The sequence below is a fragment of the Gossypium arboreum genome, chromosome 3, assembly GCF_025698485.1.
Source record: "Gossypium arboreum isolate Shixiya-1 chromosome 3, ASM2569848v2, whole genome shotgun sequence".
NCBI classification, from domain to species: domain Eukaryota; kingdom Viridiplantae; phylum Streptophyta; class Magnoliopsida; order Malvales; family Malvaceae; genus Gossypium; species Gossypium arboreum.
The window spans coordinates 130,465,276-130,484,110 of record NC_069072.1 but is presented as its reverse complement, the minus strand read 5'-3'; the positions used below and the strand labels follow the sequence as shown (position 1 = coordinate 130,484,110).

Sequence of the window (18,835 nt, the reverse complement as noted above, 5' to 3'; positions counted from 1 at the left end):
TCCAATATATGCAATAACCAACAATAAAATCTATCCAAAATGTGCCTAAACAAGTCAAAACATACTAATTTAAAATAAACCTATGTGCCTAACCAATATGCCCTCATTGGCATTACAATTCAAACATATATACAACAACCATTCAATCAAAACATGTACACAATTTGGTTTCATTCAAACATCCTTTAAACTTTAGATAGCAAACATCAAAGTTCATCCACAAACCAAACCTTTAGATGTTTAAATAACTTATTCCAAATGCATAGCCAATTTGACCATTCATCAAGCTTCAAACATTCCAAATTGCATATTAACCTAAACATACCAAAACAACCATTTGAATGCATCTAGATATCACCACAAGTATCCACCATCACAACCAACCAAAATAATAATTGAGATTTACATCAATACACATCTTATACTTCAATTGACACAAAACATATCCACAATGCTCATAACATATATACATACCAAAACCCTATTTACATGTCACTTATAACCGACTTAAATAAACAAATAGCTACCGAGTGAGTTGCCGGATAGTGTGATGTCTAATGACGTTCTAATCAACAGCAAAAGTCTAATAATCTATAAGAAGAAACAATCAACAAAGTAAGCTTACGTAAAGCTTGTAAGTTTGTATTAAACTTAAACTTTAACTTACCGTAATTTTCATAACTTAAACATTTCAAAATTAATTTCGTAAATAAGGTCTTGAGTTCATTTACTTCCTATACACCACAAATCTCACAAGGTTAGTGAGTTCACGTATACGAAACATATAACTTTATCATATCATAAACATTACAAGTAAACACATTTAAGACTCACATTTCATATCAAATATCTATATCCAATGTTCCGTTTCATATATCTATTTTCATATAACCGAACATAACATGTCAATAATCATATATCAAGATATAAATCATCATATCTTTCTATTCCATTTCGATAATTAACTATTTTGGTCAGAGAACAATTGTAAATTGAATTCAGATACATGGGAGGGTAATGCTTACACAAGCTGACAAAATGACATTAACTGATACACGATGCTACTCACACAAGCTTCAGAGAATTCGCAACACATGTAGGATCTCAAGCCATCGGTATGGTATCCTCACCGGTACATAATATCTGTTCAATAACTGTCAAAGGATACCATAGCGTCTTTCAGCTATGGTCTTAGTCCTATTTACCATGATGCCATAACATTATTCAGCCATGGTCTTACTCACTTTTGTCATGATGCCATAGTGTCTTTCAGCTATGGTCTTACTCATTTTATCCTGATGTTATAGCATCTTTCAGCTATGGTCTTACTTGTTTGAATCATGATGTCATAACAGCTTTCAACTATGGTCTTACTCGTTTGAATCATGATTAACATGTTCATATACCTTTCATATGATATACCATTCAATTTACACATACTCATTTACTATGCTTCACAAATCAATCCTTCATTTCCAACTTCATGACTTACCTCAATTAATCATGTTAACTATAATATATATATACACAAACACCCATATATAATTTAATTCAAATCATTATAAACATAATAAACTTAATACGAACTTGCTTAAATTGATTCTGCAACAAAAACGACTCCAAAGTTTAATCAACAATTTTTCCTTTTTCGCAGTTGTCTATCAATTGATCCGTTTCTTGATCTATATAATAATTTAATTCGACTATTGAATTTAAATACTTTTAAATATTAAAATTTACATATTTTACATTTGTATTCTAAGCTTTTACCTTTTATTCAATTTAATCCTTAAACCTGAAACTTTCAAATCAATCACAATTAAACCAACTTTATGCTAGCCAAAATTTTCCCTATGCAATTACAACCAATGTTTATTAAAATATCACAAGAATTTCTTGCCAAGTTTATTATTTTCACAATTTAGTCCTTAAACTTAAAATTAACCAAAATCATTCAACAAAATAGTCCTAAAACATTTCCAAGCTTCAAAATCTTCCATTTAATATCAAGAAGATCCAAAAATAATCAATGGTAATTTGAACAAACTTTAACAGTTTTGAAAACAGAGATACGGGTTAGCTAGACTTAGTTGCAACAATCTCAAAAACATAAAAATTACGAACAATGGGCGAAAAATGACTTACCATGCAAGATAAATAAGTTGATCGGATGTTTGTTCTTCTTCTTCCTTTAGCATTCAGCTTGAAGACAAAAGAAATGGTGAAAAATGTCTTTCTTTTCTTTTCTTTTACAAATTAAAATATGTTTTTTTAATAATATTATTAAAAAATATTAAAACTTAATATATGTCAAGTGTTATGGCGACATCCGTGCCATTATATTAATTATGGCTAAATTGTCATTTAAATTTATTAAATTATGTTTTTGCACTTAATTAATTCTTATTATCCTATAGCGATTAATTTTTACAGTTTTTATGATTTAATCATTTTTCTTTAATCAACTAGCCAAACATCAAAATTAACAAGCCAAACTTTAATACACCTATATAATAACTTTGTAAATATTTAATATTTACGGGCTCGGTTTACAGAAATGAGATTATGATACCTCATTTTCTGAAACCACTTGACTTTAGGGACAAACCAATTCAATAAGCCAAAATTATCAAATCAAAATTCAATATAATATTATATTTGACTCGTAAATATTATTATTTAATGTTTACGGATTCACTCGTCAGATTTGTAATCCCGAAACCACTAAAAAACGGGCTGTTAGAGAGTTGCAAGTCTTCATGCTTCAAGCTAGTCTATCAACATTTGTAAAAGTTATTCTTCTAAGAGTTTCATAGGGAGTTTATTCAATTATTGGTGTTTTTAATCACAAGTCGATTAAGAATTTTATAGGACAAATTATTTATCTTTTCTCTTTTATTTTCTTTACAAGTTATCCAAAGATCCTGAAATTCTATATCAAGTAATATCTTAGAGGGGGAAAAGTTTTCATCTAAACATAAGGAAGAGGTTTATTGTAAATGTTATACAATGTAGTTGAAAGTGTTGACAAGTAAAAGAACACATGCAAGTATAAAACCATTGTTTTAGCTTTTACATGGAATTGATTGATAGTGAATATTTTGAGTTTATAGTGCCAAAATATCCTAAATAAGGTTTAAGAAATCAATTCCCCCTCCTTGTTTAGAGTTTGCAAATAGAATGATGTTGTTGACAATAACAAAAGCTGGTAATATAGGAATAATGTAAATAACACTTGTTTCTTAGGTAATATTCTAATGTAAGATTCTGATAAGTTTACTCTCCTTTTTTTATAATTTTGACTACTTTTGTTTAATAATTTAATGAGCCCAATCCTACAATTCTTTAGTATATTATCTCAGGTAACATTTTCACTGTATTATTATTATTATTATTATTATTATTATTATTATTATTATTATTATTATTCCAGAAAACTTAACCTTTTATATACTATATTATCTTAATTTTAATTTAAATATATAAATCATAGTTAAAAGTTACTATTAATAAAAATTCTAAGTAAATATATAATTTGACATTCAAATTTATAATTTATTTTAAATAACTAGAAGTTAAAATTTATAGCCATTTGATTTGGCTTAAAAATCAATTTTAAAATCAAACTCAGCTTAAAAGTTATCTATAACATGGGTAAACTGCAAGAAGTGTAACTTGTTCTATTTTCACTATCTAATCATTAATTTTTTAATTTAGTTAATTAACTTTTCAAATTAAATATTTTAATAATTTTCGTGTTAGTTGCTCTTAGATGAATGATGGAAAGTTGATGTGGACTTTATTTATTGGCCTACTAACAAGTTTAACCCTCTTATATTTATACATTCTATCAATTTGATCTTAAATTTAAAAAATTTTAACAAATTTAACCCTAAATATTTATAAAATTAATAAAATATTTTATTTAGATTTGCATATTCTTCTAATAATGTTCTATTTTATGTAATGATCAACTTCAATGAAATCACTACAAACAAACTTATTTCAAGTCATTCAAAACAAGCAGACAAAAGAAGAAATCTTATGATTTAGAATCTTTTGCATTTCCAGAGCTTCAAGAATGAATGTGATTGATAAAAAAACTCTATTTTACACATCTGATGCATAAGAAGAAGAAGAAGAAACCTTATGGTTTAGAAATTTTATCTAAACCCATTTAGATGAAGCAATATTTTTTTAAACTTTTAATATATTTTTTTAACTTTTTATTTTTCATTTCTAAACTATTTCACTTTATCATATAATCCACGTCAGCAAGATATTTTTCCATGTAATTTCACAGTTGTTTTTTTTTTTCCCTTTTCTTTCTTTCTAAGTCTCAACATTGGAGGGCAATATCAATTTTATAAATATTACGAGCTAAATTTGTTAACTTTTTTAGATTTAGGATTAATTTGATAGATTGTGCGAATGTTGGATGGTTAAAATTGATATTAGCCCAATAGGAAAAGCCTACGTTAGCTTCCCCGTCACTCATCTAACAACAACTAATGGGAGAATGTCTAAAATATTTAATTTCAAAAAATTGAGTGACTAAATCAAAATATTTTCATTATTGAGTGACAATAATAAAACAAATTGTATAATTGGATGACTAATCTTGAAAATTAAAAAATGTTTTTTTTAACAACTTGAAAATTGCTTTTGAAATATAATACTAAAGACACCATTAGGAAGCGTTTGGTTTGCTGAACGTAACACTACGACCTGTAATGTTATATTTCGGAATGAAATTACAGTGTTTGGGTTATCAATATTTTGGTCATCCCATAATCTCACATTACGGAATCGTATCAAGACGTCATGGTATAGTATGTAATCTTATTACGACCCATTACTTAGGTTATCTTAGATGACAGGTGTAACATTAAATTTTAAATTAATTTGCCCTTTATTTTTATTATTTTAATCAATTTAAGCTTTTTTTTCTTAAATAAAGTTTTAAGAATAATTAAAAACTTCAAAAGATATTTTTTAATAGTGAACCACTTCATATCATACATTACAATTATAATTATTATTATTTATTTATTAATATATTAATTATGGTTACAATGATAATTATAGTTGGTCTTGTAACCACTTTTCATGAATTATTATAATTATGATTTATAAATTTATTTCAACGTCATATATTTACTTAATAATATATAATTTGTAATGAAAAGTAAAAATATAATAAATTTATCATAATTTTATAGAAATTGAAACTAAAATTATTGAAAAGACTAAATAAAAAAACAAATTCTATAACAAAAACAATTAGATAAAATATACTTATAAATAATTTGACATTCTATCAACCAAAAATTAAATATTACATTCTAATTAAATAAATCAAATAAAATAATCTTACATTCTACTCATATTCTTACGACGAAACACAAGTTATTCTATGGTCCAGGTTTCTTATAAGCTAGTTTTGTGGTGCACAAAGCTCAAAGCCAATGAGAAGTGGGTATCAATAGCTGTTGAAAAGGGATCAAAATTTGGATTATATATTTTTAAAGAAAAAAATGGAAACAAAATTTTGGGCAAATAATATGTTAAGTTGACAGTGAAAGACAATGAGCACTCATTCTAACCTTTTCAAATAAATAGTAAATATCTGTCAACACGAAAACGACTCTACCAACACCTTGTCCCATGATTTACCCCAATTTTTAACTGTCCTTTATCCATCAACCACAATTATGTTGCTGTTTTACTGTGATCTATGTGAAAAATGGTTTAATTTTCTTTAAATATGATATTAAATTTTTAACATTTAAAAAATATATTTTCATGTATTATTTTAAAAAGGGTCAATTGATTTCTACATATATTTTTATATGAATTCATGTTTAAATTCACTAATTATTTATTCATGTAAGAAACATATAAAAATATGGATTTGTAATTATTTTATACTCTATGTATTCATTATTCATTCTTCACTGACCGCAACGCAACATTAGAGGTATAATTAGGGAGTTGGCAGGGGCTCGATTCTCTCTAAAATAATTTTTTTATTTAGGCTTTTTAAAAATTTTAAAATTTTAAATTAATAAAGATAAAATTATACTTTACCCTTAAAAATAATAAAATTTTGATTTGAGCCTTTAAAAATTATAAAAATATAGGCTATTAAAATGGTTAATTTCATCCCCTTTGAAAAAATTTCTGAATTCACCCCTACTCAACATCAAATATCAAATGAAGACCCTAAAAAAAGTTTACAGCCACTATTTTACAATCCCTAATTATGCATAATTTGTTTGGAAAAGAAATATTTTATCATTGATATAATGATAAATTTAGTTTGTAACGTGTACATATTTTTATCAATTTAGCTCTTTTTTAACTAAATTTGGTCATTAATCTTTTCAAGAATCAAATCATTTTTTAAGCGAAGTGTTGATTAAAACATTAAATTTTTTAACAATATTGGCATGACAACCGTGTAACAATTTACATGCATTTTATATTGACATCATACTATTTGTTTTATATGACACATCAAGTAATAATTTAAAATTATAAATATATATATAACATAAAAATTTAGTATAAAGTACATATTGATTACCATGTGGGTTACCATTTATAAAAATTTAATGTTTTAATTAATATTTCTATTAAAAAACGATTTAACTCTTTTTAAAAGATTGAGAGTTAAATTAGTAAAATATATAAATATTAAAACTAAAGTTTTCTTTTAATTTTCAATATTTAATATTTTAATTTAATTTCTTCCTGTCTTTGAATTAAATGAAAAATTCTCTCAAAAAGTAATAAATAATTTTAATATAAAAATTTCAATTTCAATATTTCAAAGTAATTAATTTTATCTTTAACCTCCAACAATTTTTTTTGGTTTTGACTTATGTACATTATTTGAAGTAAATGATGAGTGGAAATGCACGTGATCCTTTTTACGATCATGGTACTTTCAGCAGCCATGAAATTGAAAATGATTGGCTAATAAAATTGTACCATCATTATCATCTTTTCCACCAATTATAATATAATAATAGAATTTATGTAATAAGTAAATTCGATGCTTTATTAAATACAAATAAATTATTATATATTTAAAGAGAATATCTTTTCTTTTTAGTTTTACCAAAATAGTAAATTTTATTTTCTATTATTTATCGAAACTATTTTGATATTGATGAGTGTCAAGGTTTTTCATAAAATTTATGTCCCTTGAATTATAAATTACCATAATTAATCTAATCTCTATAGTTATAAATTTCAAGGCTTGATTGAGATAATGTTGCCAATGATTTTTTGTATGATTTTGACACATTAATGAACGTATATCTAATTATCCAAAGTAATAATGTTTTTTTTAAGTATTTCCCAATTTTTGTTTTTCCAGAGCGATATGGGCTTTCAATTTTCCACAGATTTTATGTCTTTTCTTTTACTTTATTAATTACTCTATTTACATTTTAGTCCTTTAATTCTGACCAGTTTAATAAATTCATTCAATATCTGCATCAAACATTTAAAAAAAAAGTGACTAACACATTAAAAATGTTTTATTAACACCAATTTAAATTACAACACAAATAAGTCAATTATAGAATATAATTCTATTGATGCCATTGACATTTATGTCTTTGAGCTAATAAAATTATGATTTAAGTGTGTAAAATTATCTTTTAAAAAAAACAATTAAACTCTTATCTTTTTTGTACTCGATTGGATACTCAAACGGTCAAAATATATAAAATTGTATTCAATTTTTTTCTAAAAAAAGCAATTAAGCCCGCTGATTTAACGGGTTCAATTGCTGTTCGACCAGTTTTTAGTCTAACACAAAGGAATTTACCAGACTATAAAGGCAAATTGAAGCAATTTTAGCTGCTCTTTCTTGGTTTACTTTTTCTTCTCGTTCTCCTTGTTGGAGGCTGTTTAGGTGCCACTGATTGCTCCTCTCCTTTAGTCATGCCTCCCATGGAAGCTGATGAAGCCTCTGCCTTTGGCTCTGCTTTTGGTTGTGGCTTTTGTTTCTTCAGTTTCAGTCTTCATTCAACGACCCAAAAGTAAACCATCACTATCAAATCTTTTATGACTTGATTTTACTTTACTATGTTTTTTCTTTCATGTTTGAAGCTTTCTGTTTATTGAATACTGTTGATACCGTGTATCAATAGAGGTTAAGATGGAGAGGAACCTCCATTCAAACGAAGAGCCTAAGATTACTTAAACTACAGGTATGTTAAGTCAGATCCCGAATTGGGTTATTATATATTTTATTATAATTATATAACAAATCTAAAAATAATTCATTCAAATATGCCCCTAGGTGTATTCTTTTTGTTCAACACCTTAAAGCAAGTAGACCTAAATCTTTGACCAATATCAAGATTCTGGAAACCTCATTAATACAAATCTCTTTTCCTCTAATTCCCTTTTATTCTATTTGTAAAGAATAAACAAAGCTAAAAAAGCCATTAAATTTATATTACCTTTTCTTTATCTACCAACCCTATCCATCCATCCCAATATATGCTTTTCTTTTTCAGCAAAAGACTAGACAAGCAGGAGAAAACATGGTCTAAACCTAACCCTTTTCCTCATAAAGTCTCTTTTTATTTTGTTTAACATAGATAGTTCAATAACTAAGAAAATGAAGCAACAATAGGTGGCTATATTAACCATGGGTAAAACGATTAGAATTGTTTGTGTACAGTCTTTTTTTTCCTTTTTTGGCAAGAAGAATTGTTTCTCTCTTATATAACCAACAATATGGAAACATTAGTGTTGTTTGAATCGAACCAAATTAGTGGATCAATTTAGTTAAACTGAAAATCAATTTGAAAAATGAATTTAAATTGATTAGACTGAAAATCGATACGAACCAATTGAATTCACTAAAAATCTGTTGAACTAGCAATTGAATCAGTTAAATCAGCAGGCTTAAATGCTTTTTTTTTTTAAATTTGAGGGATTTTTTTATTCATTTTAAAAGTTCAAGTACCCAATTGAGTGAAAAAAAAAAAAAGCAAGGACTTAATTGCTTCTTTTGAAAAAATTTGAGGGTCTTTTTGATTCATTTTGAAAGTTCAAGTATCAAATTGAGTGAAAAAAAAAACAAAACAAAAGCTTAACTGATTTTTTTTTAAATTTCAAATTTTTTACACCCTTAAGCCTAAAATTATGCAAACAACAAATCTAGGGAAGTCGATGATTCCTAGTGTTCACTTCCATGCATCCTCAAAGTTTGCTTTTGTGCTTCCATACTAAAACTTTGTGAAATGGATGTGTATATACAAATTTTGAGTTGAAAGTTGATTTGAAAATTTGAAATCAAATTTTATTGATAACTTTGAAAAGAAAGTTACCATCTTTGAAATTTTCTCAAATACAACAAAATCTTCCTTTATTCTTCTCTTCAATTTGAGCTTTAATCCAATGGTCGTTTAACTTAATCTTAGATGGATATTGATTGCTTCAATTGTCGTGTTGACTTCCTCTTGAAACAAGTTTGAACCTCCTTATTTCAAAAAATTTCTAATAGAATTTAACTGCTTCATTTGATTGTTCTAGAATAATTTAAACTCTTTTATTTATTTATTAAATTTAATAAAAGATAAAATAATCATTTAATATTAGTATTTAATTATTTTATTTTAAATTAGTGATAGCATAAATTTTTATTATTTTCTCTAAATTAATTTAAATTAATCAGAGAAAAATAACTATAATTTCATATTTTTTATTATGATAATTCTAATTTTACCTACGATAATTTCAACTCGACATGTGATGCCTTGTAACTGATTAAAAGAAATTTCATTATTAAATCCAAACATTAGAAAACCAATTAATTTTTCTTCAAACTCACATGAAAATAGACCCTTAACTCTAACCAGTAGGTCTCATAGACCACCAAGTGATTTTCGTTAGTCCCGGAACCTTTTAAAGCACCAAGAAACTTCTAAATGTCGCGATTGCAAACCCTAACCTTCAAACATTAGCTTCTAACCCAAACCCTAAACATTAGTCGAAACATTTGATTAATGCCCACCAAATTATTTTCCCCCACCCGTATTCAATATTTAATCTCTTGTAATCAAACTCTTTAACTTCAACAGAAAGTGACCCGGACATTCCTAACTCATATGGCTTTAGTAAGTATTGACTTTCTCAAGTATTGCATCAATCGAGTACACATGCATCCTCTAGATTAACCTTAACTAGGATTTAAGGTTTATGATAAACCTTATTTATGATTAGTTTAGAACATTTCTCCATAGCCAAACAATGCCTCAACACTTCCAGAAGATCATGGTCACAAAAAAAAAAATAGAATTAGGGAAGTCAAATTACGGTTGAAGTTAGAGTTAGGTTGAAATCCTTAACCCAACAAGGGATTGTGGCTTGAATAGGTTAGAGGAAAATAATTTGACAAGTATTTAAAAAAAAAAATTTAGTTTAAGGTTGAAGGTTTAGGAAAACGTTAGGATTTAGGGTTTGAATGATTTTTATTTAGAGTTAATGGGTTTAGTAAAAGGATTGAGGTTTAATTATTATTTACAAGTAAACTGATCAAGACATCTACGAGTGTTGAGATCATTGCATTACCTTTTCAAACATATAAGAATTATCAGAATTAAAATATGTCAAATAACTTCCGAAAAGAAGCATGACGTCAACACCCAAAGGTGTCGTTGTTCAACCTAAAAACTCTAACTCTAATTTCGTATCCCTAAATGCAAACTAAACCTTGACACAATGGGTATTGAAGTCAAACATTGTCTCTCATTTTCTTTCAATTTATTGAAATTCAAAACTCAATCCAAAAAATTAAACCTTAAATTTAAATGTTATCATTTATGATTTGAGAATTAGGGTTCAAATTCCTTGCTTAATGCTTATGGTTCAATGTCTTTAGAGTTTTCAGTAACACAAACAAATAACATGTGAATGTTATTTGAATGTAAGTCATTCAAATAGAAGACCACTTTCATTAAGATTTTAGGGTGCTTAATTAGTTCAAACGCTGAAATGCCACTAATATGAAGATGATTACCTTCATAATAAGTTTAATTTATTTTTATTTCGTAATTAATATGTAATGGAATTTAAATGTGATATTAATGGAATATTTTAAAATATATATTAATGATTACTTAATTAATTGTTAGAAAAATATTTGCACCGTAAAAATTTATTAAGCAGCAACTTGAAGAGGTTTGAAATTTTATAGAAAAATTAATAATATTTTTGTCGAATAGAGTTAATAAGGCAACAAACATGATTTTTCCATTAAAATAAAATTAAAAATTTAATATGAGCTTTAATTACCATATTGATAATATTTTTATTTTTTAAACATTTTAAAAAAGTAATTTGTTGCAACATTTCTTATAAACTTATGTATTTTAAAAAGTAAATATATTTGTTAAAAATGGTTATATCAATTAAAATGAAATATATATATATATGAATTTTGTATATGAAATTTTTTATTCCTACATAGATTATATTAATTATATTTCATGTAATTTTTTATTTAATAGAAAAAAGATTTTAACTGAAAATTAATTTACTTCTTCTATAAATATTAAAATTTAAATTAATCATATAATTAGAGTAAAAACATATGTTTAAAGAAACTCTCAGCTTCAATCATATAAAAGAGGTACTTTGCTATGAATAAATAACGTAATAGTATATTTCTACCAAAAATAGTATATATTTTAGCCCTAAATTTAACAACACATGTTTATTTGGTACTAATTTTTTATTGGACCTAATTAATATTTAAATTTAAATTTATTAATTAAATTAGTACTTTTCTAGGCATTTGGTTGATGTAGCTAAATTTTATGTAGTAGTTAACAGAATTTTGACATGTGTAAAAAATAAAAAAATGATTATGTATATCTTGATTGCTGGATTTTTAGATTTAATTATATTTAAACTTAAAAATTATTAATAATGTTGGTATTTTTAATTAAATGCTGATACAGTTAAATTTTAAGTTGACAGCCAATATAATATTGACATGTGTCCTAAAATTAAAAAAAATTATTCTCTTTGAATTTGGGCAAAGATTTGTTTTATATTGATGTGAATTTTAGTAATTTTTATTTTTTTAATTTCAAAATAATGAGAAATTTCTCATTTTAATTCCATAACCAACATTATAAAACCATTTGTCAAGGTTGATTTTGAATGTATGTTTTAGTAACTTTATATATTTTTATAATTTTGAAAAATAATAAAAATATTTTTGAAGGTAATAATAGAAAAATATTATTTATAATAAAATCAGGTGTTTTAATTTTTTCTTAAATTTTAAGATTTTATTCTTTTATATATTTTCTTTAAGTACCTAAAATTTATTTTTAAATTTATAAAATATAAATTTACAAGAAATAAATAAATATCAACAAATGATTGTTCAAATTCATTTTGCATGTAAAATAAAAAAATAAACTTCTTTAAATTATTTTTAAAATTTTTGAATATATATTTTAAATTTTAAAGACACGTTAATATTCTTTTAGCTATTAGCATAATAACTTATAAGTAGATAACTTATCACTTAATATTGAAACTATTAAGTTGATTTTATTTTTGAAATAAATTATTTCCTCATCTTATTAAAATTTAAAATATTTGAATTATTGTCCAAAACTATTAAAAATATCATTAATAAAATTAAAATTATCAAATAATTTCCTTTTAAAATTAATATTTACTATTATCAAACAAAGTAATTACACTCAATTCTTAATTTTATTAATATATCAAACAAGTTTATACTTAAAATTCAATATTTAATTTTTTTCAACTTATCAAATTCACCTGGTTTCGTTATGTTTAATAAACTGAAAAATAAAATGCTAAAACCATAAGTACTAAAAATTAAGCATTAAATTTAAATAATAAAATATGTTTAATAATTTATTTAAAATTAAATACTGAATATAATTAAACTCTTTAATAGAGAATAATATAATCTTAAATAAATGAGATAAAATAAAAAGTTATTCAATTTATTCTTTATATAAAATAAAAAGTTATTAAATTTATTCTTTATAAAGTAATAAATAAATCCTTTCCATCTAGGATTATCTAACACGTTTAAAACATTAAATTGCTTAATTTTCAGTTGATTGATTTTTTTAAACATTTTATCAAACAAGTTTAGTTACCTAAAGAAAATGTTAATCAAGTTGGTATTTGTAATAAAAGAGGATATATATTTTTATGAGCCAATAATTTATATTCGATAATTTTGACATAATAAAATGTAACCCTACCACATATCTAAATTAACTTATATTTAAAACTTTTGACACATTAAATTTTCTAGAAATAAAAACAGAGCAAAAGTGAAACCTATCTATCTCGTTCCAGTTCAGCCAAACTTAAACTAGGAGATTTGATGATGGTAAAACGCATTTCTTAGTCACAAGATGGCTGAAAGAGACAGACATGAACTTAGTTCCACAGGTAGCAAAAAACACACCGTTAATATCTTCAATTCTGCTCGCAAATAGACCATAAAATGAGGTTTTATCAAATAATACTCAAATATCCCAACACTAATTAATTTAATGTCATGAGACAGCAAATAACGACCATCTAAAGGACCGAAACAAATTCCGACTGAAAAAAAAAAAACACAAGGCAAACTACCGCAACGGGGTAAACCCTTACCATCATTCCCGTTTACGTGAAAGGGCCCCTATTTTATACAAATGATAAAAACCCAAAGGCACCTCCCATGGCATTAGGTTCACATGTAATTGTCTTGGTCTCACAATAGTACCCACTCCCTCTATAATCATATTTAGTTAGACATACCTCGGCACCTCATTCACCACGGTGAAACTCGACAGACTGTATAACCGGACACATCAAGGTGCCCCCGACCACAAACTTCGACCCCAAGTATCAATCATAACCCCCGTTACCAACTGCTTGCTTTATCCAACCAAGCTATAAGACCTGAAATTTCAGTAAACTAGATCAGTAGAATGAAAATAACTGTCCGAGTTTGGGGTTAAATCCAGCAAAAGGATACAAACCTTCAACTGAAGTTGAATCCACCAGATGGAACCTTAACATCATTTCCTCCAAAATAGAAACTTTGCTGAGTACCATCACCAGGAGGTAGTGTCTCTTCATCCTCCTCCAACCAGTACGTCTCAAGAATCTTGACTGCCTTCTCATAGATCTCATTATTGTCGTGACTCTGTAGATTTTCAATCTTTTCTAATCCCTCAGCATCTTCAATTAACTGGGCACAATAGTTAAACTCTCCAGCACCAACTGCCTTCTCAGCTTCACCAACCTTCAAAATGTTCTCCAACCCTTCTAGACAGACTGTTATAATTCTTGGATCAGGGCATGCAAGGAGATCACACAAAGGTTTTATGCATCCTTGACTGACCAGGTACCTACATGTCCACATCAGGAGAATGATTTTCCAGTCAGTTCAATAAGAATGGAATGAAGGAATCAACAACAGAAAGGAGTTCAAGTTGAACAAACATACTTGATTTGCTCATGAGTACCACCAGAGGTAGCATTTGAAATTGCCCATGCTGCTTCTTTTTTTATATCAAATTCAGCATTTTGAAGTAAGCTCACCAGGGGACCAATTATCCCGGCATTGATCACAGCCTAGAACAATTTTAAAATATAATTAATCATAGCTTAAGGGACACTACCAGCTGCTAAAAAGGGCCAGTTGATCAATGAACTCAGACAATTACAAAAATGCTTGAAGAAAATATTGCCATGATTTCTGACCTGAATTTGTTCTTTGTTTCCAGCTGTAATGTTTGAGATAGTCCAGCAAGCTTCTTTTTTTATGCTCTTTTTATGATTATGCGTCAACAAACTCAAAAGGCATGATAATGCACCATGGTCAATAATGCACTGAAAATGAAGGCCATAAAATCATACAACATAAAATAAAATAAAGACCAACAGAAGCAGAAAACCAAAAATTAAGGATGAAGCAGAATCTGAAACCATGCCTGAGTCTGTAAATCATCTCCCGTCACAATATTTCCAACCGTACGGAGAGCAGGAATGAGCACTGAAGGAGACGGATTACTGCCAAAATACATGCATAAACCATATAGTCCACAGAGAATTAAATAAGACAGATCAAAGATGTTTTTCGGCATTCAACTCACAGTAGGAGCTCAACAAGTCGTGGACAAACTCCTGCCTCAATCACAGCTTGAATTTTGTCATTTGTACCATCAGACAGGTACGATAGAGCCCAACAGGCATCAGTGAGAACTTCCTCATCATTTGAATGAATGAGACGTTCAAGCGCAGGAAGGGCAGGCCTTACCTAGACAACAAATACCCAACATTTAAAAGCTCCATTGAAAGCACAAACTAAAGGGATTATAAAAGAAATTTGCATGGAACAAGATGATAACCTGATCAAATGGAGGCTGGGGCTTGCCCCTGCAAAAATTTGATAATGTCCAGGTTGCATTTCTCAGCATTGACAACTTTGAGTGTTCATTCAACTGTGCTAAGAGTGGCATCAAAGCTCCATGACTGAGAACAAGATCACGACATCTAGGAGAATCGCCAGCAACATTCCCCAGTGCCCACACAGCCTAAACATTAACAAACAATTCACTCAATACAAAGCTCTTATCGTCATTACTAGCTAAAAATACAATAAACCAGGAATCAGAAGTGTCACAGTTTATTCAAAGGATAAGACATTTAAAATATACCTGCTCGCGAACATCATCACTTGGGGAACCAAGAAGCTTTACAAATATAGGAACGGCCCCATGATCAATAACTACCTTAGTATGCTCAGAGGTTCCAGAAGCAATATTTGTAAGCGCCCAAGCAGCCTCAAACTACAAGTTTTCCAAATATATTACCAAATAATAGCGTAAAATTACCCCCCCCCCCCCAAAAAAAAAGAGGTTATTATCAATCAAGAACATATACCTGAAGCTGTGGGTAATCTTCCCTCATAAGAAACTCAACAAAGCGAGGAACGACGCCAGATTGTATCACTTCGTCGATCGGGGGGCTTCGCTCTGTTTATTAGAGAATAAATAATTTTCTTTAAATAAAACTCGGTTGAAAATTAATAAGAAAAAGAGAGAAATGTACAAAATTACCAATTGAAAGCAATTTCCGGAACTGAGTAGTCGCTTCTAGCTGCGCTGAGCCGTTACTGGACCAAACGCCGGCAACCATCGAAGGAAGACTCTCTAACTGCAAGAAGAAAACCCTAAATCAATCAAATTCGAGGGAAAAAAAAAAAGAGGGAATAAAATCGGAGATGCTTTGATTAAGCGATTGTGGTCTACTTTTTTTTCGACGTTGGAGGATTGAAGAGAAGCGGACAACTGTTGAGCCTGGAGGCCTTCGCGACGCTTCTTCTGTAAGCTCTCTTCGCGCTTGCTTTTGCGGATCTCCACCATGTTGTCTTCCCTCCTACGGCGGCCTTCCTCCGCGTCAACCGCCACCTTGTAGCGGTTACGGCGGACCTCGGTTCTGGTGCTCGGTCTCAACGACATATTGGGCGGCTGCTTTTCTTCGAAAAAGAAACCAGGGAAAGAACAATGCTCGAAGAAACTTGAGATTTTATAAAAATGGATCGAAACAAGAAAAACCCTAGAGAGTTTTTCGGTTTTTGAGTTATTTATTTTATTTGAAATGAAATTTAAATATGGAAAATATAGGTAGAGTGGGTTATATTTGCATTTTCATTTAATACTTCTATTAATTTGTTTTCTTCACAATTTAAATTTAAAAAATTATCCTCTCACTATTCTTTTATTAAAAAATAGTTTAAAAATTATAAGAGAGGTTTGTTTTATTTCAAATGCTTATAAAATAGATTTTTTATAAAATAAAATAGATAATTAAAAAGAAAAATTATCTTATAATTTATTTCAACAAATGAGGCAATGATATTAATTAAGCTAGGTTATGATATCTAGGGTTATGTATTGGTATTTAGCTCAAATAATATTAATTAAATTAAGTTCGATACTTAGGGTTATTTATTGGTACTATAACTCTTTAGCTATTGAATTGTTCTATTTTGATACCTATAATATGGATATTGAAACTTGGGCTCTTAAAGTTAAAAATTGATTCAAAAGCATTCTAAAGTCATATCTAACACTTTAATATCATTTCAACAAGCCTAAAGCATCATAGAACAAAATTAAAACTTATTTAGACTCCATTACATACATTAAAGGAGTTCAAAGTTACAAATCAACTTTACAAATACAATTCCAATTTATGACTTTGTGTACATGCCAAGGTTGATACCCAATTACAACCAAATTAAGGAACTATAAACTTAAACTCAAATGGCGATGCAATTCTCCTAAGCTAGAATTATAATCTTCTTAACAAGTTCAATCTACACGTTTAAATAGCTAACGCGTGAACTCGATGAGCTTAATCAATACACAAAAATAATTTACTTATCATATTCGTTATTATTGTTAAGTCCCTTATATGTGTTTCTTAGAGTGTTCACTTATGTCACTAGTCGATTCAAGCCTTATTATTAAATTTTAATTTTTGATTTATTAGATAATATAATTTTAATTAAAATATAAGACTTTTATTAAGTGTTTAATCAAACATAAGTCCCTTTACAACCAAAGTTCACTTATGATCATTTATTACATTTCTAAGTCAAACATTTCAATTCCATTTCCTTTGGGCATTTAAAAAGCAAATGTTTTAATCTTTTATCTTCAAATTAAGGCCATTATGAATAACCTGCTTCATATTTTTCTTTATTCTTGACATTAATCCTTTAACTTAAATGTAATACCCCTAACTTTTATATGTCGCCAGAATAGGGTTACAGAGCATTACGGGCTTTACAAACTAATTACAAATATTTCATTACCTTTATTATACAAATCAAGAATCAATCATATAACACTCATATTGTCCCTTAAATGAGCCTTCAAGGACCAAAATAGACTTTAGAAATGAACCGGGACTAAACCGGACACTCAATTTTTTTTTAATTTTAAATTTTTTCTTACGAGTAAGGGACACACGCCCGTGTGGCCAACCGTGTGGGTATTCGATGTGAGGCACACAGCTGTGTCCAACACGTATCTTTACCCATGTAACTCTCTAACTTGGGTCACACGGCCAACCACATGCCCGTGTGCTAGGCCGTGTGCAAAGTGCAGGGGTCACACGGCAAAGCCACACGCCTGTGTCTAGGCCGTGTGCTAAAACCTGAGCATTCTATTTCAAAATTTTAAGGTGCAGGGGACACATGGCCAGACTACACGCCCATGTGCATGGCCGTGTGTCACACATGGCTGAGACAAACGTCCGTGTGGACGAAAATAGGCCATTTTAAGGCCACTTTTCTCACCCTTTTTGACACCAACCTACACACAACATTTAAATACACTAATATATCCCAATCAAGTAATGCAAACCAACCAATACATGTTCTAAACATAATATAACATTACATATACATCAATTACTTATACTTACCTATTTAACTCATTTCATTAATTTATCAATTTCTATTACTAATTACACACATACAACTATTTAAGATTCATAACCACAATTGAAACTATTTCATTGTCAAACCAACCCTATACATGCCATATAAACCAAAATTTACATTTCAAGAACTACAGGATTAAATTGGATAGTGTGGCTTGTTGTGTTGATCCGATCTCCCGATTATGCGTTAATTTACAAGAACATAAATTAACATGAGTAAGCATTTTAAACATTGATCTTACCGAACTTAATATAATAAACTAAATTATAAATAAATCATAAATTCTCCTTG

The 18,835-nt window shown here is 28.1% G+C and overlaps 1 protein-coding gene across 1 annotated transcript; it reads right to left on the bottom strand.

Annotated features, from left to right (window-relative positions):
- Nucleotides 1–13,546: 13,546 nt before the first annotated feature.
- On the bottom strand, nucleotides 13,547–16,728 carry LOC108476267 (importin subunit alpha-2-like). The gene is made up of 11 exons (XM_017778430.2): nucleotides 16,341–16,728; nucleotides 16,149–16,245; nucleotides 15,973–16,064; nucleotides 15,747–15,878; nucleotides 15,438–15,623; nucleotides 15,183–15,346; nucleotides 15,021–15,099; nucleotides 14,791–14,919; nucleotides 14,534–14,661; nucleotides 14,064–14,435; nucleotides 13,547–13,983 (listed from the first exon to the last, which is right to left on the bottom strand). The coding sequence occupies exons 1-10, from the start codon at nucleotides 16,548–16,550 to the stop codon at nucleotides 14,066–14,068; spliced, it is 1,587 nt and encodes a 528-aa protein (XP_017633919.1). The 5' UTR covers nucleotides 16,551–16,728; the 3' UTR covers nucleotides 13,547–13,983; nucleotides 14,064–14,065.
- Between the last annotated feature and the right edge of the window lie 2,107 nt (nucleotides 16,729–18,835).

What these genes read in the sequence shown, in the direction of transcription:
- LOC108476267 (XM_017778430.2), bottom strand. Translation starts at nt 16,550, where the DNA reads ATGTCGTTGAGACCGAGCACCAGAACCGAGGTCCGCCGTAACCGCTAC. An exon ending in CCTCCAACGTCGAAAAAAAA is followed by an intron (nt 16,246 to 16,340) that starts GTAGACCACAAT and finishes TTCTTCTTGCAG; the next exon opens with TTAGAGAGTCTTCCTTCGAT. An exon ending in GTGATGATGTTCGCGAGCAG is followed by an intron (nt 15,624 to 15,746) that starts GTATATTTTAAA and finishes GTTAATGTTTAG; the next exon opens with GCTGTGTGGGCACTGGGGAA.